The sequence below is a fragment of the Amblyomma americanum genome, chromosome 1 (genome assembly GCF_052857255.1).
Source record: "Amblyomma americanum isolate KBUSLIRL-KWMA chromosome 1, ASM5285725v1, whole genome shotgun sequence".
Lineage (NCBI taxonomy): Eukaryota > Metazoa > Arthropoda > Arachnida > Ixodida > Ixodidae > Amblyomma > Amblyomma americanum.
Genome location: NC_135497.1, coordinates 50,804,197 through 50,829,147, shown reverse-complemented (window position 1 = coordinate 50,829,147; position 24,951 = coordinate 50,804,197). Strand labels below are relative to the sequence as shown.

Sequence of the window (24,951 nt, the reverse complement as noted above, 5' to 3'; positions counted from 1 at the left end):
TTGAACCATGGCCAAGGTTGGAAATGGCTTCAGGAAACGACTGGACTTGACCTATTAGCACACAGGATCAGCATAGTGCCATTTCCAAGGTGAGCCTACTCGTACAGGCAGCAAGCATAAGCACCCTTATTTAGTCACTTAGACTTGTCCTTCCTTACTTCGAAAGCTCAAACTAGATAAGATGAATACAATTACAAGTGCACCAACAAGCATGCAGGCAACATGCGGTAATAAAATAACTTCGTAAACATGAATAGGTGCTTCCCCACATTCAATTTCCAAAAATTCATTAGAGCAAGAAAACGTTCACTAGTGCACAAAAGAAATCACAAGAAACTTGTACTGTACAAGTGGCATTCATGCAGTAATCAAGAAACCCCACTAAAGAACAGCAGCAGTGCATTAGGCCCGAGCTAATACATTTGTTAAGAGTATTAGAAGGTTAAATTCATAGCTTCTCATACGTGATTAATTCAGTTCTTACTGCTTATGCTACAGTAAGGCAAACAGACAGTTGTAACAAAGGTAAAGCTTCAAAGCAAAAGAAAAATGAAAACCACTCCCTTCAAAAACTCAACAAAACCAACATGTGGCCAGTCACCTGCTGAGGCCATTAGAATTGCATGTTCTACAATCGTACTGTAAATATGAAGCAAGAAATGTTAACCACCCCAAAGACACTGACACTGGCACACCAAATGACTTTCCGCAGTAAAGAAATATCACCAAGAAACCAGTACAGAAAAAAAAAATTCGTGCAAGTGCAAAGAACACAATGCAATCATCAACAAAATGCAGTGCAGAAAACCTGGAGTAGAGCACATGTTATACACATTCCACGAGGCACCAATCTGGTCAATATACTTGTGTAATGACCTGCACACGTTGACAATTGTCACCTCTAGCCTGTCAAAACCAGGAAGCTCAGGCAATAAAATAATTCAAGCCCAACAACTAAAACAGTGCAAAAATAAGATGAAAAAGGCTACCCCATGCACCATCAAATACATGCAATGAAGAGTGCTAATATGTCCCATTAGAAACATGCTGCAGGTGAGATACTCACATCACACTGGAAAGGCCTTAGACAGACCCAATGACTGTGGTAAGAGAACAGAAAATTCTGAAAAGTTTCAGAGCTGCAGAAAGAATTCAAGGCAGCCTATCACAGAGAAGCGAAGACAGTGCTGCCAGATGAAGTCAGAAGCATTTTAATGCTAAAGGTGGTGCAGCTACCAGTACAGCAGGTACAGTATGGATTTTCAAGGCAAGACATAAGAACATTAGTCAGCTCTGCTCCAGAGCACAGACAGAGAAAATATGAAGAGTGACAGCACAAGGTCCATTGGAAATGCTCTGCTGGGCCACAAGCAGAGAACATACGCCACTCAAAAAATGCTGCCAAAGGCCAATTAGAAACAGTTCACTTTTAAACAAGCAGTGAGAGGTGTATTCTGTGTATATGCAAGGAAGATGGTATGTTACGTCAATGACTATTTGAGAGGCTGTCTAGCTAACACAGTTTATATCGTATGCAAGATCGCAGATATCAACCACACCCACCAGGCCCAACGTGATTCAACTCTTAACTTGCCAAATGCACAGATCACAAATAATCAACTGCAGAGGTTCAATGGCTTTGAAAATTGTAGAAGTTGCACATGGAAATAATAAACAGCATCATGACATGAAATAAAGGACACATTAAAAGCACATAAGCATAAAAAATACAAAGAGAAAAAGCCATTTAAAATGAAATGTCCTTGTATTCAGCCATGATAGTAAACTGACAAATAGGCAGATACATAATTATACGCACACACAAAAAAAGTTGACAGTACAGTCAAGTGCCACACTATGGCAATCTCCCTCGCCCGAACATCAAACAGGATGGTAAACTGCAGGGTTATGTCATCGCTGACAAGAATGGAATGCAGAGGAGCTAAAGTGCTATGCACCAACTAAGTACCACAGTTTTTCCCTCAGCTGTTGCACCATGAAAGATGCAGACTCACTAGTTGGCTGTCATCAGGTGCCCCCCTCCCACCTACTGTTAAAGCTATCCACAACCTGTGTTTCAAGCAAGCCCTGTCAGAGATTCTCTTGAACAGCACTTAACCACTTCAAAGGCATTTTGTAGACCTGACAAAATATGCTACACGACACTTAACATGCAGGCATATTTAGAAATAAAAAAATGCAGGTGATTGCCAATAATTTTCAGTCACCACAAAACAAGGGCCTGGACACAAAATAGAGTTGCTGTACTTCGCTGCTAATTTCACAAAGACGTTTCTTCCATACAGCCTCTGCCATATTTACTCACGCACTTTTTATGCACTCTTTTTTTTTTTTTTCAGAAAAGTTGACATTAATTTAGAGGGAGGGCTCATTAAACGGGAAAAACAAGTTTTGACAAATTTTTTTGCAAGAGTCTAAACTTCATGTACATCCGTCTGTCCGCCTGCCCGGCCGTCTCAGTCCGTCCGTCATCAAAAGAAGCATGCGGTCAGCCGCGTCCATGTCGCCGGTGTTCAGCATTATTCAATTCAAAAGGATAGTTCACGACGCCAGTAAATAGCGGCAATATAAAGCGATTATGCTGAACACCAGCTCTGAAGGTCAGGTACACGTTCTTTACGGGAGGTTAAAAAAATTTGCAGGATGGTTACGAGTGTGTAATGCGAGTGTTTAAACATTAGCAGCGGTCTGAGAGGGATCAGGCATTTTTGCTCCCGATCTCAAGCTCTCCAAATCCCCTCGGGGTGTGAAGCTCCTGCATCCTTCATAACATTTCAGTGGAAATGTTTTATACCATTCTAGTTTAGACTGCTGCGCTACTCTCTGATGCTTGAGAGTTCGACGGCTTTCTAAGCATACAATGTCACAGCCAGGCACGCAGGAATGCACCGAGCAAGCCACCGGCGTCCCTGTCAAAGGCCCAAGTGTCTTGGCGCTCTGCCAAGTTCGCTGAGGGCGCCATCTCCTCAGGAGTTCTGGTCATATGAAACACGTGGTCGTGATGTCATTGGCTTGTGCAGCAACTTGGCGCGCTGCCAAGGTCAGTGCTGTGGACATTGCGAAACTGAGGAACATGCTAAAAAAAGCCAATGCTTAAAAAAAAGTAGATTCTCAACAACAAAAGTGAGGGGTGGGTTACAATAGTAAATACGGTGTTTATAGTTCCATAGACATCTATCATAGTGATCCCTTTAAATTTTGTCACTTGAGTGAGCAGTTCAACAAATCAAGCAATGGCAATGCCACCATAGGTAGACTTCAACTGTCGTTTTCAAGCATTAACTAAAGTGTGCAGTCCTAGATACTCAATCCTATATATTTACTAACAAATCATAATTTTGAGGTTTACCTACTGTACAAAAAAGAAAAATTTACTGGGAACAATTAGAAAGTCTCATTTGAATGCTTATAAAGGGTAACATGTCACTTCAGCTCCTCTGCAGAGCAATATCTGTAATCAAAACAGCTGACACTGGTTCGCAGCAGAGAGAATTTGATTCAAATGAGAGATGCTGATACTGGCGAAACGCACTCTGAATGTAAGGGCACAAAGGTGTGCAAACACAGCAGAGTGCTCAACACTCTAATGGTCAAAGCAGCAAAACACCCACCATCTCTCCAGCTTCAGCAAAAGCCACCACACACTCAATACCTCTGCATTCATGCCACTGTGCTTAACAAGGCATAAGAAAACAAGTTTTCATATGTTATCACAGGGTGCAACCAGCGACTGTGAAACATTTTCATGAAAAGGGTTATAAAAAAGCGTTGATCCCACTCTTGCTCTGAAGCCATAGCCTCCTGTAGCTTTTTGTTATCACAATTAGATTAGCTTGTAACCAGTGGCATAAACAAGATACCTCCAGCAAATGTAAACATCAGGTTTGGCTATCGAGCTACACTTGTATAGTGCCCCAATGATCAAGCCCACACAAGAGACTGGCACCATTCACGGTTTTGGATTTGGTGGTTAAGGCATCGCACATGACCAGACTTAGCCCACCTGCAGGTAGTGCGTATTTCAACCCACTAACGAACAAGATGGGGTTACACAGTCATCAAATATACTATTACTTGCTAAAGCATGTCACAGTTTTCAAATTGTTTTATTAGTGATTACTCAAACACGGGCAATGACCTCAGCGGCACACCTTAGTTACTCAGCAAAAGTCAGCTTGGATTAGTACTGAGCAGTTTGGGGCACTTAAAACTCTCACAGAGGTACCTTTGCTACTTGGGTTCTGAAAGTTATCCTGGACTGTTTGGACAGCAAACTGAAAAACTGCACAGCCAGAGAGCAGTCAAACAAACACAGGACTGTCGCAAGTGCAGCGCACAGTAAACTGCTGCTAAATGTGGTGCATACACTAACAAATGTTCTCAGCCATCGTCCACAACAAAGCTTGAATTCACGGGCAGCAAAGTGAGCAACACCAACTGTGTTTCTTACACTGGCAGCATATAAGTGCTGGCTGACGGCCAGATGGGCTGTATAACATGTTATTGCCTGGCAATGTCCTCACTTCCTCATGTTCCAACCGAAGCACTTCTGGTATTTCCTTTAGCTCGTTAACTGCTTATATTCTGTATTTGAAACAGCACCTACAGTTACTAAATACTTACTCTCGAAGGTTAACATAAAAATAAAAAACTAAAAGAATCCAGTAGGTTTACAGCAAAATACATATTTAGCATGCAGTCCTACATGTAGCCACTTAACTCTCTTTGAAAAGTCATTGTGCAAAGAAATGGCCGGCTAAAGTTCTTTTCATATTTCACTGCAAGGCACATGTGACAAGCTCTTCATGCAAGTTAGAGATCTCCATAAAGAATCCCAGGCTTTTCAACAGCAATCAGCCCAAAGAATGAAAGAGCATATCTGCTACTTGCTATATCAGACGTCTAGCTGCCAAAATCCAATAGTACCATTTCCATGCAATGCTACAACCAGTATCAAATCATGACGACATGACTAAGTTAATATACAAGTTATAAGCACCAAATATGGTCAGATTTCTTTATTTGACATCAAGTTAATTCTTTCTTTCATTTAATTGTAATGTATTTAAAAGTCCTGACAAGTGGCTGCACTTTTTTAATTTGAATTACAAGATTACCGGCATTGTCAGTTGTGCCAAAGGTGCTAATGGAGAAATGTCCCATTATGTCATCTGCATCAATGGACACAAGACAGTCTCTACTGGGCGCACACTAAACAAGCTACTTGCCACACCTACCAACAACCATGAAGGAAAAGCAACACCACTAGAGTGTAAGCCCTAAAGCACCAAGAAAAAAAAACGGTACATATGATTTCGCCTCACTGAAACCAAACAACATCAGTGAAGCTATACCCGGTTATAGACTAATGGTGGATAGAGTCACAAGAGCTGTCTGTACATAAAAACTCTTTGTGACTGGCCAGTGTTTTACCTCTTGCTCTGTTCATCACTGTGACAAACCGTCACCACATCTGCCCTCACCAGTCGCGTATCATTCATTCATGCTAACAGCTTTATTTTCCTTCCCTTTCCTTCCCTGTGATTAGCTGATGCAGGCTATAGTGCCAAAAATGCTGCATGGTTAAATGAGTGGTGATGACAACGAAGTCCTGCACAAGCCAAGGCCGACCCCCAAGCTGAAAGATACCCACTCGATGATGCAAAGCAACAATGCTGACCAAGGTTTATGTACATATCTGTATCGTAAAATCCTTTATCCCACATCTGCTACCAAGCATACATTAAGACCATCATCATAAGGTAAGTAATGAGGGCTTAACTCGCTGCAAATTTCAAATACATGTTTTCATTCAAATTGATTTTCCATGCTCCTATACACTGAATTAACAGAAGTTCAAACACCTGCACCGTTACTCTGAAGTTATATTAGCAATTCATGAACGCACGATCTCCATCCAATAAGTATCCAACCCAATTTAACATGTTCGAAACCTGTGGCTCAGCTTGCAGCTCCTTCGGCTAGGTGTTAGAAGTGGCCCCTGCATGTGTGTGCGTCGTCAGTCGTTCTTAGCTTAACTGGCAGTGATGCTCTTGAATGAGGAAGTGTCTAGCATTAGCTTTGCATTCAATGTGGCAGAGCAACTTGGTCAGCACATTATATTTTTCATTCCCTGCTTGAACATCCATCCATGTTCAGAAACCATTCAAAGGAGCCCAAAGGTATCCAGAAACAATTCCATTAAAGAAACAGACGAAAATCAGCTACCTTTGTGTCAAAAACGGCCATGTGGCTATCCACAAATGATCACAGCGTACAGCAACGCGTACGCCCGCATCAAGTTGCCCTGCCATTCTGAGGATGGTGCCAACACTACACACCATTGCATCTTAATGCATCTCACTCGTAACCGAGCAAACAGAAGTAGACTCTCCTGTAGCAGACAGCCAAATGAGGTGCAAAGCCAAGCCACATGTTTCATGATGATAATGATAAAAAAAGGTCTATTAATAAAAAAAAAAAACGGGCTCCAGAGCCTCAGGCAAGGTAAAGGGGAGGAGACACAAAATGTTTTACTGAATGCTTTTTTTTTAATGATGAAAATGACATAAGTAAACATGATCACTATACAGAATTCACCTACACCCTGTAAATAATTTATAACTGAATTTCTTCCATGCGACTTCTGCTTCAGTTTCAGCAACTAATGGTGGCTGTGTTGTCACAGCCACCATTTGACGTCATGAGGTTTGACTTCATGAGGTAAAACTGCAATATGATCACTGCTCTGTTGTTTTAATTAGCTCCAAATTTTGAACTAGCCTGTCCCAGGAGCTGGAATAACAGTGGGCAAAAAAACAGCCATTACCTTGCACTTTTCACATCCCTCACATGAACTCAAAGCTACCTGTCATGTTGTTGCCACTGTTTGGCTGCTGAAACCAAAACTACATAAAATAAGGGATTCAATTACAAGTTACTTACCGGGCATAGGAGAATTTCATGTGTCGATCCATATTTACTAATATGTTGTGCAAGATTGCTTAGAAAGAGCAGAAAACTAAAAATATGGTGTCCCTATCCATTAAACTAAATGGTCTGCACAGACCACACCCAGTCATTTCACTATGCTGGCCAGGCAAAGAAACATTAAATTTGGTTTAATACTTAAATCGCATACTGTGGAGGTCTGTTAGTGCAACGAAACAAATGGGGTCAAAATAGACAAAACAGTCATGAACAGATCTGCTCCACAAGGTGAGCATCTAGTCAGAAAACAGGAACGGAGAAAAACGCCAATTTTTCGAGCATTTCCCTGATATGCAGTGCGACCACGGTACACAAAAAATTTTTTTAGGGTACTTCCTGGTGGATTTCAGCAAAGAAACTTGAAGACAGCTAGAAAACGAAGCGTACGAGTGGATACAATGATTAAAAAAATTATTTTTTTTCAATTTTTCGCAATTTGAGAGCACTGTCCCCCCTTAACTCAAATTATCCGAAACTTCAAAAATTAAAGAAATATATTTTTTTTTCTATAAGATGCTTATTTCTCTTCAGAATTCAGAATCATTCTTTTATTGCCAGAAATATTTTTTTCAACAAAGACTTTTGAGCTGTCCTACAATGTAGGATACTATGCAAATTTGCTACCTGTTAAGTTTGGCAAAGCTTCAAACATTTGTAATAGACTTTAAGATCACATTTTTTATCACAAAAGTCGTTTCTAGTGACAATGTGCGAAAATTTGTTTTTCTCGCAGAATCACAATGTAGTCGATAGAGTCGAATCTGAAAAATGGTGTCCAGAGGAAACTGGCAGATCTTTCTGATACACAATGTACAAGAATGAACGCACACAACTCTTGCAGAATTAAAGTTTAGAGCCTCATGAACCTACGCTAGCGGGTGCAAGCTTCACCACAATAAACATTTAGAGCTACTATGCAAAAAAGCGAAGTGTCCAATATGTAGGGCACTAGGCACGTCCACAACAAAAAGAGTTTTGACAGCATCATATTTGATGGCTAGTAAATTCCTATAGGCATTCAAGTGAGCCCTACACAAGACACTAATGGCAATCAAGTTCAATACCTTTGGAACCTAAAAACTAGTCAGGTGACTGAAGCAAACCAACTTGAGAGCATAGCAGCCATTTTTTATCCTAACTATCAGATTACAGAAAAGCAACACCTACAAAATTGTAATGACATAATAAGAAGCAATGGATCCAAACCTGGGACTGATCATTAGGTGTCTGCATAAATAAAGAGAGGATTGAAACTCTACGACTTGGAACAAAACAGGTAGCCAAGAGGTACCGAAATATGAATGAGGAACTCTCACCAATTAAATGTATAATCAGATCTAGTCTCTCTGGTACAGCTCTTTCTATTGAGTAAACAAGCCATATTTTCTAAAAAAAAAGCCCGAACATTCAGGAAAATATTAGCTACCATGCAAATACTCCTGATCAGGTCATGAGTTGCTAACAATAACAAAGGTTTCATGATAAGCAATGAATACAAAATGCTCCAAGTGACCAGAGAGGCCATGTAAGCAGAACTAATTCAACACTACAAGCCTGCACTCGGCCATCACACAAAGAACTGCGACATCTGAGGAGTAACAATAAGCGAACTTCACAGGGATGCTGACCTAATTTTTGTTTAAATTAGCTCTTTGCTAGAAATGGCACCAAGCTCTGAAAAGCCACTCCTGCTAATCAGCAGGGCAGAAGCAGAGAGGCTGTTTGCATTAAGCACGCTACCAGTGAAAAACATTCCATGAACATGTGCTGCACTGAGAGACAATATTGCGCTTATATTTCACTAGGAAGTCATCCTCTGACTGATCATTTGCCCGTGTCCTATATCAAACATTTCCAGACAATCAACCACTCCACGTGCACAGTTCACTACCGGCAGCCTGCCTCCAGTATATACGTCCACACTGCAATAACAAACAAGTCTTAATGTATAACACAGGCCAAGTTGACTGTAGAGGCCATAAATATCTAAAATCTTTGCAAACAAAACTCCTTGTCATAAGCATAGGCAGTTCCAACTGAAATGCAAAAGAAAAAAAAAATCTGTTTCCAACTAAGTGAACTACCATCAACCTGAGGTAATCAATAGCTGCAAAGCCCTACTTGTCAAACTGCAGATGTTACGGTGGGCACAGCTGGCAACGGACAGGGTTAATTAGAGAGACATGAGAGAGGCCTTTGCCCTGCAGGGCGTAGTCAGGCTGATGATGATGATGTCGTTCGTCTTTTTTTTTGCAGAGCCAAAAACAAGCATATGTATTTAAAAACATTTTTACATTGGGTTCCCAAGATATCTTACGATGTATTGTACAGCCAAGCCAGATGCCATGAAGCTTGCAAAAGAAGTACACCAGCTGTCAGCTTTGTCATGTAAAGCAGGTTTAGCTGGACATTAGTTTCAGATTCTTGCTTTTAATTCTTAACTATAGCTGAGATGTGCAATGCAAGCTTAAATGGTCAACAGCAGTTGGACATATATTAAGTTCTATGGCTCACCCATAGTCATTAGTCCAATATCAGTGTCAGCCAGCAAGAGCAATGTGGCAACTAGAAAGTTGGAAGAAAGCTGATTGTCATATGCAGCAATTGAAATTTTGAATGTCAAGAAGGAGCCTTCACTTTAGCACAACAAAGAGTGCATTTATTTTTGCAGTCTGCGAACTGAAATGTTTTATATGTGCTGTCAGTGTTTTTTCACAAAAATTCGGCGCACTATGTGTGTTTATTTAATATGCTTTACCCATTTCACTGCTTCAGCCATACTAATTCCGCATTTAAGATGAACTTTAGAGTTGAGAAAACTTTTTTTTTCTAATGCATATATCATGCAAAAGCTGCATTAGCCTTCCTACATTATAATGCACAGCTACATGTTCCAAAAATATAAGATGAAAAAAGTCGCAACTCACAGAAAATTTTCAATTCTGCATCCAAGGCAAAAAAAAAGATACACATGCTTCAAGGAAGCCACAGATTAACTATGCTGCAAAACTCAATGCACAGCAGCTTGAAGCAAACAACACTTTTCAGAAAATGTTGAAGGGCAACAAACTGTAAAGATTGGTGTAGTGAACTAATAACACAGGAAATAATCGATCCACAAAGTGCACAGATGTTTTCATCACTAATGACGAGACGTATACTCCCTCTCATAAGTTCCTTGCAGCACTACAGATGCTAGAGACCTCTCCTCTGCCATGTTCCACTGCGTCTGCGTGTCACCTGCTTGCAGCTTACACAGGTATGGTTAGAAAAGAGTATAAATCAGCACTATCTATGTACCATAAGCATACGCATGACTACGTACACTAAACGCAAGCATTTTGCAAATCGTTACACCATTTGTCACATCTGCACAGTTAGTTAATAAAAGCTAATGAAGAAATGCGCTACAACTCGGTCAGTCCAGCTCCTATAGGTGGGGCGGCAGCAGTACGACATGGCGGACGAGGCGGTGATGGCGCCACTGCCATATAGCGTGCATCTCTAAAGCAGCAAAGCGGCTTCTTGACGTTGTGGTATCATTCGTGTAAGATTTACCATCTAGATGCGCAGCAGTAAGTCATTTTCAGACATTGATAACTGCATATGCTTGTGTTTGGCTGCATTACAGGCTCGAAATAAATGTTCATCGGTATGAGCATTAAATTGCTGGTTCGCTAGTGCCACGAAAACTCAGTCAGTGTTCATACATGCATCAAACTCAGCACATTAAACTGCGACAAGCTCTTTATATTTGTTGTTTAAAGCTGCATGCTCCGAATTATATCGAAAGCCAGAAAATGTGTAAACGGCAATGAAAAACTTGGTGTTTTCTAAAAAATTGAACTTCTTATGAATTATTGCGCAGTGCCTGGTTTCTCGCCTTTTCTAAATATTCAAACTGCCCTCACCTCACGAATAAATTTTTTTCGGAAAGGATATTTCAGGCTTTGATTACGCAAATTAGGATAAGTTTCCATGAATCTTTTTGAACAAATTGTTGATGGTAGAGCGCCGAAGTAAAAAAAATACTAAAGTTGCAAAAAGTGCGTTTTGAACCAAAAACACTAATTTCACCCTGAGGTGGTCCAAGTAACAATACAAATAGCGGGTTACGTAGAACAATTTATTGCCTTTCGGTTCTGGAATTTTTATCGTGATAATTTTTGTTTAAAGCAAGAAAAGAATTTTTGAAGTTCAGTTCTCACACCGCAAGTTGCACTGCCTCTTCACACCTCTTCACTGCAGAGCACGACCCTGCCGACTCTGTGGCCAGACGAAATGTAGAGTTGTTCTTACGTGAGGTTTGCACTGCAGGCAAGCACGGGAATGTTGAGTAGTCGAACAGGTATTTGTGGGAAAATATTTTCTTAAACGTTGCTAAGGTGGCACATGCCCAAGTGCACTAGTTCGGTGTGGTTCTGTCGCAGTCAGCCATTCTTGTCGGCACCATGAGAGACGTAATCACCAGCATAAGAGCCCGTGAGACGCCGATCTGGAAATGACCAGAACGGTCCGGTGTTGAAACAATCCGCGACGCAGCAGCACCACGTGGTACCTGACCCTTGTGGCCGTCACAGGCTCGTGCCCGGTTGTTTCCAATGTGGTCTTCGTTGCATTTTATATAATAAGCGCAATTTCTGCATTATTACTCCAGCGACAACTGTAGACGAGCCACTATGCTGGCGAAGCACCTTCATGCGAGCGATGCACCTACGCACGAGCGGGCCGCGTTCACTGCCAGCGCGTCACGCGTTAGTACTTGCCGCAGCGGCGTGCACTTCGCACCTTCACGTGCGCTACGAGGCACGCGCTCTCCGCGATCTTATTCGGATATAAATAAAGCACTCGTGATACACCTGCTACGCCAGCTGGTCATCCCTCCTCGTGGTCCATGCGAGACAGCATGCTGAATACACTTGTTTTTCTTCTCTTGGCTGCCCTGCGCCAAAGCGAGTCTGTTCGAACTTCGAAAGTGAAAACGATCTCGTTTATTGCATACCACCCACCGAATGTCACGCGATATCTTCTTTAGCTCCAGCCTTAAAAATGCACAACAGCGAACGACAGCAAACTGAAGTTATCTGGCCATAAGTGTCGTGGCATGCCAAGAGCCATGTTCTGCGGTGAAGAGGCGTTAAAAGATGACGCAACTTGCGGCGTGAGAGCTCAATTTCAAAAATTCTTTTCTCGCTTCAAACAAAAATTATCACTATAAAAATTCCAGAACTGAAAGGCAATAAATTGTTCTATGTAACCCGGTATTGTTTGTATTTTTACTTGGACCACCTCAGGGTGAAATTAATGGGTGTTTTTGGCTCAAAACGCACTTTTTGCATCATTAGAATTTTTTTTTTACTTCGATGTACGCAGTTTCATCACCTGTAACATTTGTTATAGATACTAGACATCTAGAGAAATAAAACGGCTATTTCCGAATTTATAAGAGCAAGTTGCTATATAAAACAAAAAAAAACGACAAAAATAGTACATTTTCGTACTTTTTTACGATTTTTAAAAAATATTTATGCCATATAAAGCTGCATGCTCCGAATTATATCGAAAGCCAGAAAATGTATAAATATCAATGAAAAAATTGTGAAGTGTTTCCTAAAAAATTGAATTTTTTATTAATTATTGAGGAGTGCCTGGTTTCTCGCATTTTCTAAATATTCAAACAGCCCTCACCTAACGAATAAATTTTTTTCGGCATAAATATTTCAGGCTTTGATTACGCGCATTAGGATAAGTATTCATGAATTTTTTTGAGCAAATTGCAGATGGTCGAGTGCAATGTCTGGGACGTTTGGTGTGGAATGACCCTGACCAATTTTCTATAAACAATGGGTGTTACTTTGGAAGTTTGATTTGGGCTAGTCGACCCGTTTGTGATCACTGAAGTACAATGTCACTACACTGTTTCACTAAACTGGTTGTAAACAATGGGAGCTGCAGTGTGACACAGAGTAGTCACAAGGTTCAAGAGGCCTGACTCAGTCAAACCAAGCTTGCAATCAGAGCAAAGTGCTGCACCCCACCGCAAAAAAGTGACGACTAATGAGCATGCAGGGAACACACACACAAAAGTAAAAGGCAGAAGTGCTAATTAAACACAAGGAGGCACAAAAACCAAATGCAATTTTATACTGCCTAACAGCAAAGATTGAGCCTGGTATTTTTTTTGCCACTAAAGCAATGAAACAAAAATGTGCCAGAAGGAACCCAAAATATGAATATAAATAAATTCCAGCTTCACATCTACTCAGACAAGATTTGTTCACAAGTTGGTACCTACAGATCAGTTTGAGCATATTTCCCCTGCAACTAGTCTTCAAGGGGAGCAGAGGGTACCAAAAATTTTGTTTACCAATTAAGTCACAGTTACAAAATCGTCAGGGTGCATGTATTTTTGTGTGCTGATTCCAAACGCACTATTTTTTTTAAATGTAAAACAAGTCCTTGTGCACCTGTGCAATATGTCATGCAGCTTTTTGTGAAGAGCTCTTCAGAAATTTTGCAGCAAAGAGCTTGCTGAAGTGCATGCCACCAACTTTTCTTGACAGCAAGGAATACAAAAAGGGTAAAATTATCATCATAATTATCATCGAATTATCATAAAACTACAGTTTTATGACAAGTAGGGTTTTGAAGTTGCCACTTCAGAAACAGGAATACAAGCTTTTCTTCCTGTTTCTGAAGTGGTAAGTTCGAGGCCTTCTAACTTCTATGATAAGCAGGATAATTATTTTACCCTTATTGCACTCCTTGCTGTCAAGAGAAGTCAATCACATACATTTTAGCAAGTTCCTTGACGAAAAAAAAATCTTAAAGCTCTCAACAAAAACTTACATAACATTTTACATAAATGCACAAGGGCTTGTTTTAAATGAAACTAAATTACATACTTAGCATCGGCTCACAAAAGTACAAAGTCGGTCAAAAGTTCTCAGGCCACAGGGTCTGCTTTTGAACAGTGTAGTCAGGCAGTTACGACACCCGCAAAGTTCATATCTGTAGAGGATAAAAGGAGCATCGCTCCAACCTCTTACAACCTTGATAGCTTTATCAGCATCTTAAGTGCCAGGATACACCAAAGGAAAGCAGACCCTGTGGCCTGGGCACTTTTGCCCAACCCTGTACTACATGCTCACTGAAACTGAAATGAAACTGGTTTTTGGGGAAAGGAAATGGCGGTGTCTGTCTCACATCACAACTGCGCCTTAAGGGAAGGGACAAAGGAGGGAGTGAAAGAAAGGAAGAAAGAGGTGCTGCAGTGGAGGTTTTCGGAATAATTTCGACCACCTGGGGATTTTTAATGTGCACTGACATCGCACAGCACATGGGCGCCTTTGCATTTCGCCTCCATCGAAACGCTGCCGCCACAGTCGGGTTCGAACCCGGTACATGTTCACTGAAGATTTCATTATTGTGACTTCATTAATAAAAATGTTTGCTCAACAACCCACTTCCCCTTTAATTAAAAAGTTGAGAATGAAGCCTTTAGCTGGACTTGTACAAATGGACCCAGTGGACAACATTTACGAGAAGCATAGTGCGCTACTCATTATCAGTTTCAACATGAACGTGCATCGCTAAGTTATAACGCCTTCATATTCCCCTTACGCCTGCAGTATCTACAACATTTCAAGTTAAGAAAAGCCACTAAGTTTCAGTTATGCTACGATCCATTGTCCTTCAGTCAAAGGTACCTATAATATCAACAGCCTCCCCTACTGTAAAATAATACAGCAAAAAAATAAAGACGACTTTTCACTACACTTCGCAGTAAAAAATAGTGCTCACTCCTCGGCCCACTTGGATAACACGCTACGGGTTTTCGGTGACAACATATGATGGCCACACTGACGACACCTTTAACCCCAGAAAAAGCCTCCTATACAACTGTCGCTGTAAAGTAAAACTGATGTTTCTGATGCACACCTTGATGTGGCCCTCATCATCACAAGTATCATCCGTAAGAAAACTTTCAGCTGTGGCAACAGAATCAAATCTCACAGAGCTGTCATACGTCATGCAGACATAGTGGCCAATAGTTATAGCTTTCCTATTCAGTACAGTATGCCAGCATAAAAGGCAAATCAGGCACAGAAGGTCAAGGCAGAATTGCCATGGAAGAGCTACAAACAAGAATAGACAATAGCACAGGTGCTGTGCTTGCCCCAGCCTCCCCACCAAAGGAACCACAGCTAGCATGATCATGCAACTTATTCACAAGCCTGCAAACTACATATGGGGATGCATCGAGTGTGCATATTCTCATGTTGCATGTAATCATATTGCCCCCCAAAAAATGGATCATAAAGCAAGCTAAATGAACCAGTCTGCTGTTTCAGTCAAGCGCATGTTTAAGACACCACACAGTCAGAGGTAATGCATGCAACACAGTCAGAGGTAATGCATGCAACTGTCTTCCTTTTCTTTCAAGTTGAAAGGAACTACCTGATCCATGACAATTTGTACACATTTTTATGCTACAGAAGCCATGATTTCTGTTCTATGTGAAAGACAGTAGCTTTTACAAGCAAGGGCAATTACAAGTTGTGCTTTGTTAGCAGCGAGCTGTTTCTGAATTCTGCATCTGTAAGTGACCACACCGATGGTCTCATGCAGTCATTTTCTGTCACTAAGATTTTTTTTGGGGGGGGGGGGGGGGGGGGGGGGGGGGGGGGCATGGCAAAAAAAGGAACAGCATGCTTGTACATTTGTTGTGGTCTAATGTACAAGCCGCAACTTTAAAAACTAAGAAATCATCTGTTCCTACTATCTTTTTAGGTTGCCCCAACCTAATATTTTTATGGGCAGGGACACTTTATTCTTCATTCTTTTTTGAGTCCCACAATAATTTTTGTCTGAGCTAATGTAAATAATTAATGTGGAGCCCATGTGGGAGGCAAAATCATGCCAAACACCTGTAAGGCTGCACTTGTGGCATGGAGTAAGACAGGCAGGAGCGCTGACTCTGACGCGCCACAATGTATTCGGCAGGCGCAATTTAGCTACACAGGTGCCCAGCGTGTGTCCTACACTCAGCGTTGCGCTGCACTCTCTCCCTCCGCTCCCCTTTGCTCGCAGACGCGGCTTTGTGCCCGATTTCTCCTCACCCTATCCTGCATGCAGAAATGGCCTCAATGATGCGCCCCTTGTTGACACTGCCCCAAAACGAAATGCTGTGGTGACCAGCTGGCGAAAAGCAGACTGGATGACACCTTTGCGCATCGTCTGCTAGCCAGGAAACGCATAAAAGGAATGACGTTTATCGTTGAGCCCACAATAGCCTTTTTCTTTGCTAAGATAACACTTTTCCTTGGATGAATCGGCCAATGCACCATCAGCAACAAATGAAACGTGGACAAGACAGTTGAATCCCAAACAACAAAACGAGATGATCCGAGCGGTGAGAAGCTCAGTACAAGCGCGCGTAAATTTCACTTTGATGGTGCAATGACTGTCCTTTAGAAGTGTAATAAACCTCGCTTTTATTCCTCTTTCAGTAAGTAATCAATTTTTGTTATTATGTTCGCATTTCGGTTCTCTTGTTCATTTGTTACTGATATAATAAAATGTCCAATGCAGAAAGCAGCCCACTAATCTGGCCTGAGGCTGTGTCGTCTGCACACCGCCCGTGTAGTTTTGGGGTGTTGTCTGTGTGTAGCGGTGAACATGATAGGGGCACGCAGACGACAAACGAACCTACAAGGTTGCCAGTACACAGACGGCATGGCAGACGTAAGAAGCACATACCGTGCAGTGTTATTTATATGCTGGTGCTGCGTACGTGAGGGTAGACGATGAACTGTTCTGCCGTCAGCTGTAAACCAGGATATGAAGAAGGAAAGTTGTTCGCTCAGCAGTGAAGAGCCTTTCTGCCACCGACTTTGTATTACCAAGCTGAGTGGCGGAAATTTCCTAAATACACACAGTACCAGAGTGTTCTGTGACGTCAGTGCACATAAAAGAACCGCAAATGGCTGAAAATTAATCCAGAACCCTCCACTACTCTCTGTTAGCTCATCTGCAGATGCCGGACAATAAACCTGACCACGGCCAGTCTTGAGGGGAGCGCAAGCTCTTCTTACGACCTTCGTCTGTTTACGCTTCCCACCACACCTCGGTGGGGTCGCCACTGCCCCACCGCTCCGCCTCTGCGTCCGCTGTTCATGCGGAAGGAGAATGCGCGCTCGCTTTGAGTTCGGCCCGCATCAGTGGTAACAGTCCAGCCTTTATATTTTACCCCTTATGCTTTATGCAAAGGACGCATGATCAGACCCCCCCCCCATTTGCAATGTAAGAAATCCAAAACAACGGATTAACATCTGCGCGCTCACCTTTAGTCCTACTGTGCATGGTCGAAAGTATTCTAAGAGCACAAATGTCAACACCTTCAATCCTCATTGGCTGAAAAGCAAAACTATCAGCCTCTGTGGTTCATCGTCTGGCAGATCTGAATGAGTGTGTAGAATGATATGCAATGACATGCACTTGGATGCCAAGTTTGAAAGAGTGAAAGATTCTGCAACGTAAATATAAATCCTGAAATTTCAAACGCAGCTGCTTTAGTTTTGCACAACAGCGGCATTAGCAAGAATTCGTGGTGCTCCCCTGGAAAGTGCAATGTGTCATTGGTTCTGTCTACACCATTGCAATGTGTCAATGTTGTAGACAGAACCCAACCCTGGCATCAGGAGCACGTTGCATGCACATGACGTCCAAAAGGAACAGACGTGCTCCTCATGGAAAGGCATTTTGAAGTTTGGTAGCGTCTCACAACCGCTGGCCCATGACAACGCAAAAATTAAGTCAATTGTTGACAGTAACTACCAGCAAGGCAAAATTAGCTCAGAACAGTGCTCTGTCTCAACAAAATCGGCCTTTACAAGCAAAGAGACTTATCTGAGAGGCGATGACTACCAGCATTGTATAGTGCATTCTCCTGCATTTCTGCAGCCTCCTCATCGCTTTCAATAAACCTCCCCAGGACATGACCTTTCCTCACATCATTCAGGAAACGAGGCAACACCTCGAAAAGTATCTTTTCCGCAACCTAAAATAGCTGCATTACACCTCGCAGCAATGAGTTATACCAGCTGGTTCAGCTTGCATTGTAAGGAACCGAAAATTAAGGTTTGCGATGTTTACATGTTAATAAAAAGTCCCTGAATTTAAGAAAATAGGGGGCATTGAACATTCAACTGCACTGCTGACCATAATCTCAGCCCTTGTTTTACAAAGATATTTGAACAAAATATTTTATATGTAGCTTCAGGGCATGCCGCAGGTTGAATATGCGTCAGCAACAAAAAAAGGGCCCTCTTAATGGTAGCTTAAGTCACTCATTGGATGTAAATTCTGAAATTGCAATACTCAGTACATGTCAATATCTGTGCCAGCACATGCAACTTATACTGGTTGCTTCTATTATGTTCTGGTGACATTAGGCAGGCCAGAATGACAACAAGCAGCTTGCGTCCAACTCGAAAACTGTTTATAGGGCGAACTAGAGCCCTCAAACAGAAAGCAGTTCGGAAGCAGCGATAAAAGCAAGTGCTCTCAATGGTCAACTAAGGTCAGAAGGACGGTTTCCCTCGGCCTTGCAAAATTTAAAGGCAACAATGAACTTCAAACATAAGACACCTAAAAATTACGACTACTTCGAACATCGAAGAGAGACTTGTGTGCGGCTGCAATTATTCCAGAGAAATCTGGTGGCCTCTCATAGGACAAATTAAAGCTTAAGGCCACGTGCCAGCGGATTCGAGCAGAGAACAATGCATTATAATTCATGACAATTGCTCACACATTAGTCATTGATATTTTTTTAAGCTATTGATACAGGCCTCTCATTTAAGGAGGTTGATACATTTATGAGAGTAAAAGTATATTCAGGACGTGAGAAAAGCAATATCGGCATAATTAGGTACTATATATACATCTCCCAGCAATAAATTTATTTGACAGTTAAATGTTTGCGCACATGAGTCTGACTTAAACTCTACAAGTATCGCCTCAAGCCACTAGCTAATAACAGCACTTTTTAAATGTTTTCATCGAGCAAATTTTGTGATGAAGAATCTGCGCACATGTGGACTGTGTTGAGGATATGCAGCTTAAGCATCTGCACTTTGTTTTCTTTGATTTCAGTGCTGAGCTCACCATGAATCAGTGGGCTACAAACAACGCTAAACCAGGTGAAAGCCATCTGCCGCCACAGATGCAGGCGGGGAGCAAGCGGTGGGGTCGTCGTGCCTCTAGCGGCGGCAGACGGCGTAACTCCCAGACGAAAATTCCCACTGCTTCAGCGGCGAATGCAAAGGCAGTAGGAAAGAGCGCGCCCCCCCTTGAGACTGGCCGTAACCTGACATACCTCACCCTTTTCCTGATGTAGTACTAATGCTTACTCCAAGGCTGTCTATAGAACGCGAAAGACTGAAAGAACTGAAGCAAAACACGCCTGCATTTGCAGCGCGTGTGTACATGAGACAGTGCAACATGGCAGGTGAGCTGTATGAAGCACGCAGAAGCAGGCAGCAAATGCGGTGACACAGGTGATGGTGCCAGTGCAGCGTCACGAAGCAGACAATAACCGCGATGCATGCCACGATGCATGCACGTTTGCAAAATGAACTGAAGCCAGAACCGCAGCAAACAATGGCCCGGCAAGGGTGCTGTACCAGTGCCAAAGCCAAATCCAAGCGCCATCTATCATGCCCCACCGAGCTCTCTTCAGTGTAGCAGTACTGAGCCCCTCTTACCAGCAGAGTCGGCACTCCAGTCTACCTTACTCCATGGTTGTATGCAGAGTAGCAAAATACCAAATGCAGTCGGTGAAAAAATCTGGGTGGCCTCCAAGTGAGACACAATAAACATGACCTCAGGCGGCACCATATACATCAATAAGGCAGCTACAAATGCACTCTATTTCAGGACATAGAATTATTACGTTATCTACATTTAACACATAGCAAAACAAACCTTAAAAGTACACTATTTCATCCATGCAGGTGCGTTACACGGTACTTGACCCATATAGGCTAAAACTTCAAAAATACCAAAAAATGAAAATATTTTCAAGTATAAAATGTTTACTTCCCTTCATAATTCAGAATCATTCTTTTATTGGTGGAAATAATTTTATCAACACAGACTTTTGAGCCATCCTAGGCAAATTTGTTACCTGTTGCGTGTGGTAAAGCTTCAAACATTTGACATTGAATTTAAAATAACATTTTTCTTCATGTTTCCTTATGACAATGTGCAAGAACTATTTGATTTCTTGCAGAATTACAATGCAGACGATGGGGACGAATTTCAAAAATGGCATCCAGAAAAAACGAAAAAACTGACAGATCTTTCTGAACTCACACAACCCTTGGAAAGGAAAAGTTTAGACTCTTTACATGTCGTATGTGCTTTTTTTTTTCATTTTTGTCCTGCTTTTTCGCACAAGTACATACCTTACTGAAGCTTTTACAGAATAAACTAAAGAGTCACTGCGAAAAAGAAAAAAAAGCGGTGTCCTACATGCAGGACGCTAGGCCTATATGGGTTGGTTAATGGTTTCTGGGGGTGTAACGTCCCAAAGCGACTCAGGCTATGAAGGACGCCGTAGTGAAGGGCTCCGGAAATTTTGAGCACCTGGGGTTCTTTAGCGTGCACTGAATCGCACAGTACACGGGCCTCTGAAATTTCACTTCCATCGAAATTCGACCGACACGACCGGGATGCCAGGCATATATGGTTTAAAGGATCTTGCTACTCAATATAAATACAGAGCCAGGCATAAACACGTACACCAGAAATAACTGCCCTTTAGGGAGTATTTTAACAGTATGAGCTTGCATTAATCTACCCAACATTTCATTCTACTGAATTATTTAAGGTGAACCTCTGTACAGACTTACAAAAATCAATGCCCCGTGAGGCTTCAGGTCCCTGTGTGGATCGTGCCTCCTCAAGTACTTCAGTAAGCAATTAAATCACACCAGAAACTATAAAGCTTTCCCAAAAACAAGCTAACACCATCAGCAAAATTATGCCACAGCTTCAAACATCTGTTCGCCACATCCAAATTCTAACTCCCAAATCTCCAGCTCACTGAGGTATATTGCTCCTCTAGAAGTGAACGCCTCTATAATCACTCGCACAAGCTGTATATCGTAGTCTTTGCAGATAAGAAATGCACAACAAAACAAAATTAAGAACCTACATTAAAAAATAGCGACTCAGTATTGAACCATGCATAACACACTTCACTGAAAGATTGACAAACGCATAAGCTGGAGTGCACCAAAAGCAGCAACACACTCCTTCAGTGCAACAGGTACTACAAAGTAACTGAGCAAAAGTCAAGGTTCCCAGTGCTCAAGTGAATGCAAGGTCCAACAAAAGGACTAATGGGAGGCCAGTGGTCACAACAGTTTTAAACAGCGTGAACAATGCACTCACACGCACATGCACACACACACACACATTTGCAAAGCTTAGACAAAGGATGCTATGAAATGCAAACAAAGCATTCTCCTATTATGCATCATGCAGTGCGCAGCTAAAGGTTATCAAAAAAAATTCTCTAGCTTGGCTGAAGTTTTGGTGTGCCGACAGGATGTTCCTGTCTGAAAACGCCCAGGCCGCTTGAAATTAATAAATTCATATTAACAATTTTAACTTTTGTTGTTTTATTTCAACTTGGGAGGTGTAGGACTTTTTATCCACCCAATTCCTTTCACAGCACACTAGCGGAAACAGTGTGACATTAAAGGAATTACAAGGTGACCGATAGGTTACCGAAAATAGTCTGCTTAATAGGTAGTCTGTAACATCTAAAGAGTGCTTGAGGTCATCTTAAAGTAGACTATGATAATAACAATTCTAACTGCAACGAAGCTGCCAGCATAGAAAAAAATTGTACTTCGTGACAGTAGTATCACGTTCACATGAACTACATGCCAGCACAGCTCTGCTTTTTCATTTCACCAAGTGGAGATTAATATCTACGTGGACATCAATGTGGCACTAAGAACCACTAGTGTATAACTTTCTACTGCCCAAATGTTTACAACACTCTGAACTATTTCCAGCCTTATGAGCAACAATGTTTCAAATTGATGCTGAAATGCCCAGTGCAACACACACTTTTGGTATTGCAGTTATCAACAAAATTAACACACAAACGTTCAGCACAGGAAATGATCGAATAGAGGTAATACATTTTGGATGCACACTGGCTGCAGCAAATGTTTCAGTGTTCTGAAACACTGAAGCCAACCAGATAACAATGGCAGTCCTCCAAGGTATATGCGTTTAAATGCCAAATGCACATTTGAAGGACATGCCAACACCTGGGCCAACCTTACAGAGAAATGAAAAAACACTCTGCAGGTCATCCCACTCACAATTTAACCACTCACAGGTTAAATGGTTGTGCACACAGTATGTGCAAAAGCCGGAGCAGCATAGGGGAGTGGCATGCTGAAACAAGCTTATTTAATGCAACCAGATCACACATGAATCTCAACTTATGCTTAGTAAGCATATTTTACAACACTTCCCACCACCCTTCGAGCTGCAGCTAAAGCAGCTGCATTTGATAATTCAAAGGCCATTCAGCTTTAACAAATGCTCTGCATTGATCGATAAATCATCCCTTCCACTTCCCGACGCCAACAATAATAACAGCACTGGATAAATGCTGGGCATTGTCATCACGTTACCTACCGTGAGCCTCCAGTCTAAATCCATGCACCATGTGAGGCACATAGTACTTGTATATCCTTATACCTTTGTTTTGTTTACTTCATGCAAACTACAAAATCTCACTGTTCTTGATATTGAAAACTGGCCCATCTCTTCATTACATATCACCTCCCTGCCTCCATGGAAGTTAAATGCCAAATGTGGCCTTACGAATGGTACCAGAGAACCATAGAGATCTTCATACCATGGTAACACAAAAAAGCAGAGACATTTATCAACAGATCATTTCCCACTCAAAAGCAGTAACCAACTACGGAGGATCAGGTTTGCAGAGGGAGTTTTGAAACTCTCCACAGCTATGCCACCAGGTGCAATGACAAACTAGCAGACATATAAGCATGTCCATATTTTACTCTAACACACTGTGAAAAGGATCTACCAACCACTACAACTGCTCCATGTTGATGACAGCCATCAGACCAGGCTTGACCGCACAGCCCGATGTCCAACTGGAAGCACAACGCTGTCCTCTCTGCCATCAGTGTTTCCCCGCCCCAAACCTTCAATGTAGTTCTCCCATGTCATTGTCGTGCCACCGTAGGTTACAGATATGCTTGGCACACCACTGCCACCCCACATCCCACTCGCAGTGGACCAGCTGTTATCAGCCGTTGCCTGATCAGATGCAACAAGGCATGCACCCTCCTCCTCCTGCCGCCGAGCAATCAGCCGCTGAGCGTGCAATCGTTGGATGGCACGCTGCTGGAGCCAACGAATCTGAGCATCACGCAGCTGACAGCGGGAGCGCGCATCGTCACCAAACTGACCTGGCAGACCGGCTTCATGCCGCTGGCTCAGTTGCTCCTGGTGGGTGACAAAGCGGCGCATGTCAACTCCCCGCGCCTGTGACGGGTGTGCCAAGAAGCGTTCAGGGATGCGAGAGACGGGGTTCTCATCACGCACAGGCCCACCAAAACCAAGTGCAAGCAGGAGCTCCTCAGGGTCCTCACGTCGGGCTTCAAGCAAAGACTCCACACTGAAACCAAAAGCATTGTGCACTAGCACTGTAATATTTATCAACACCTTTTTGTCCTATCCGCATGGGAGCTTAAAATATAATCGTTTCATATTCGAACACAAAGGCACCAGGCATTAAAAAATCACAACTAAATTTAAAAAAGAAACGAGCGCAGAAATTGAAAATTGGTCTCTGGGGAAAGGAAATGGCCCTGTAATTGTCTCGCATCGTCTCGGTGGACACCCAAAGCACACCCTAAGGGGAATGAGGAAGGTTGGAGTGAGAGAAGAAAGGAAGAAAGAGGTGCCCGTAGTGGAGGGCTCCGGAATAATTTCGACTGCCTGGGGATCTTGCACTGACATCGCATAGCACACGGGTGCCTTTTGCGTTTTGCCTCCATGAAAACGTGGCCACTGTGGCCGGGTTCGAGCCCGGGAACTTCGGCTCAGTAGCCGAGCAACTTACCACTGAGAAGCAAAACCCTGTTTTTGCTTCAGATGTCCAAGTGAAATAACATGCAGTTTTTGATTAACCTGATCTTGCAATTACCCTTAGGTTACCTTATCTCCGCTACACCTTTGTGTCACTTAGCCTAACCCCAGCATTACGTATGTCAGTTTAGTTCTGTTTATGGGGGTTTAGCGTCCCAAAGCGACTCAGGCTATGAGGGACACCGTAGTGGAGAGCTCCGGACAATTTCGACCACCTGGAGTTCTTTAACGTGCACTGACATTACACAGTACACGGGCCTTTAGAATTTCGCCTCCATCGAAATTCGACCACCGCAGCCGAGATAGGATCCGCATCTTTTACAACTGTCAGACAATCTGTGTAAAGTAACACATGAATATAAAAACTGCTACTTTGTTCAGTACACTAAACCATACTGTGTTGGGAGTGAAGAGTTCCTTCACAGATACAAAAAGAAGTTATCACAGATGTCGTGGTGAGCCCTGCGTTTTTAATTCTGTCACCACTGAACTGGTCAGGATTCAATCCCTTCAGTGCTGCTCCAGAAATGCGGTCACTTTGCTAGCTCAAGCGAGCCCAACCCTCAGCCACTGAAGAAGGGGAAAATGAAGTTCTCAACAAACTCCAGCTCTCTCCAGTATGGCCCACGAATAAACGACAAGACTGAGAGCAAATGACATAAGGAGCGCAAATGTGTTCCAGACCAGCCACAGCACCACTGTCAGATTCTGCTAATAACT

At 42.4% G+C, this 24,951-nt stretch overlaps 1 protein-coding gene across 2 annotated transcripts in view; it reads right to left on the bottom strand.

The window, feature by feature from the left end:
- The window catches only part of olf186-M (Ki-ras-induced actin-interacting protein-IP3R-interacting domain olf186-M), a 56,165-nt gene that overhangs the window by 7,316 nt on the left and 23,898 nt on the right, over positions 1-24,951 (bottom strand). For both annotated transcript variants that reach the window (XM_077645606.1, XM_077645605.1), the window contains one exon: positions 23,550-23,758. In XM_077645606.1, coding sequence (XP_077501732.1) covers positions 23,550-23,758 — 209 coding nt within the window. The remainder of the gene's footprint in view (positions 1-23,549; positions 23,759-24,951) is intronic.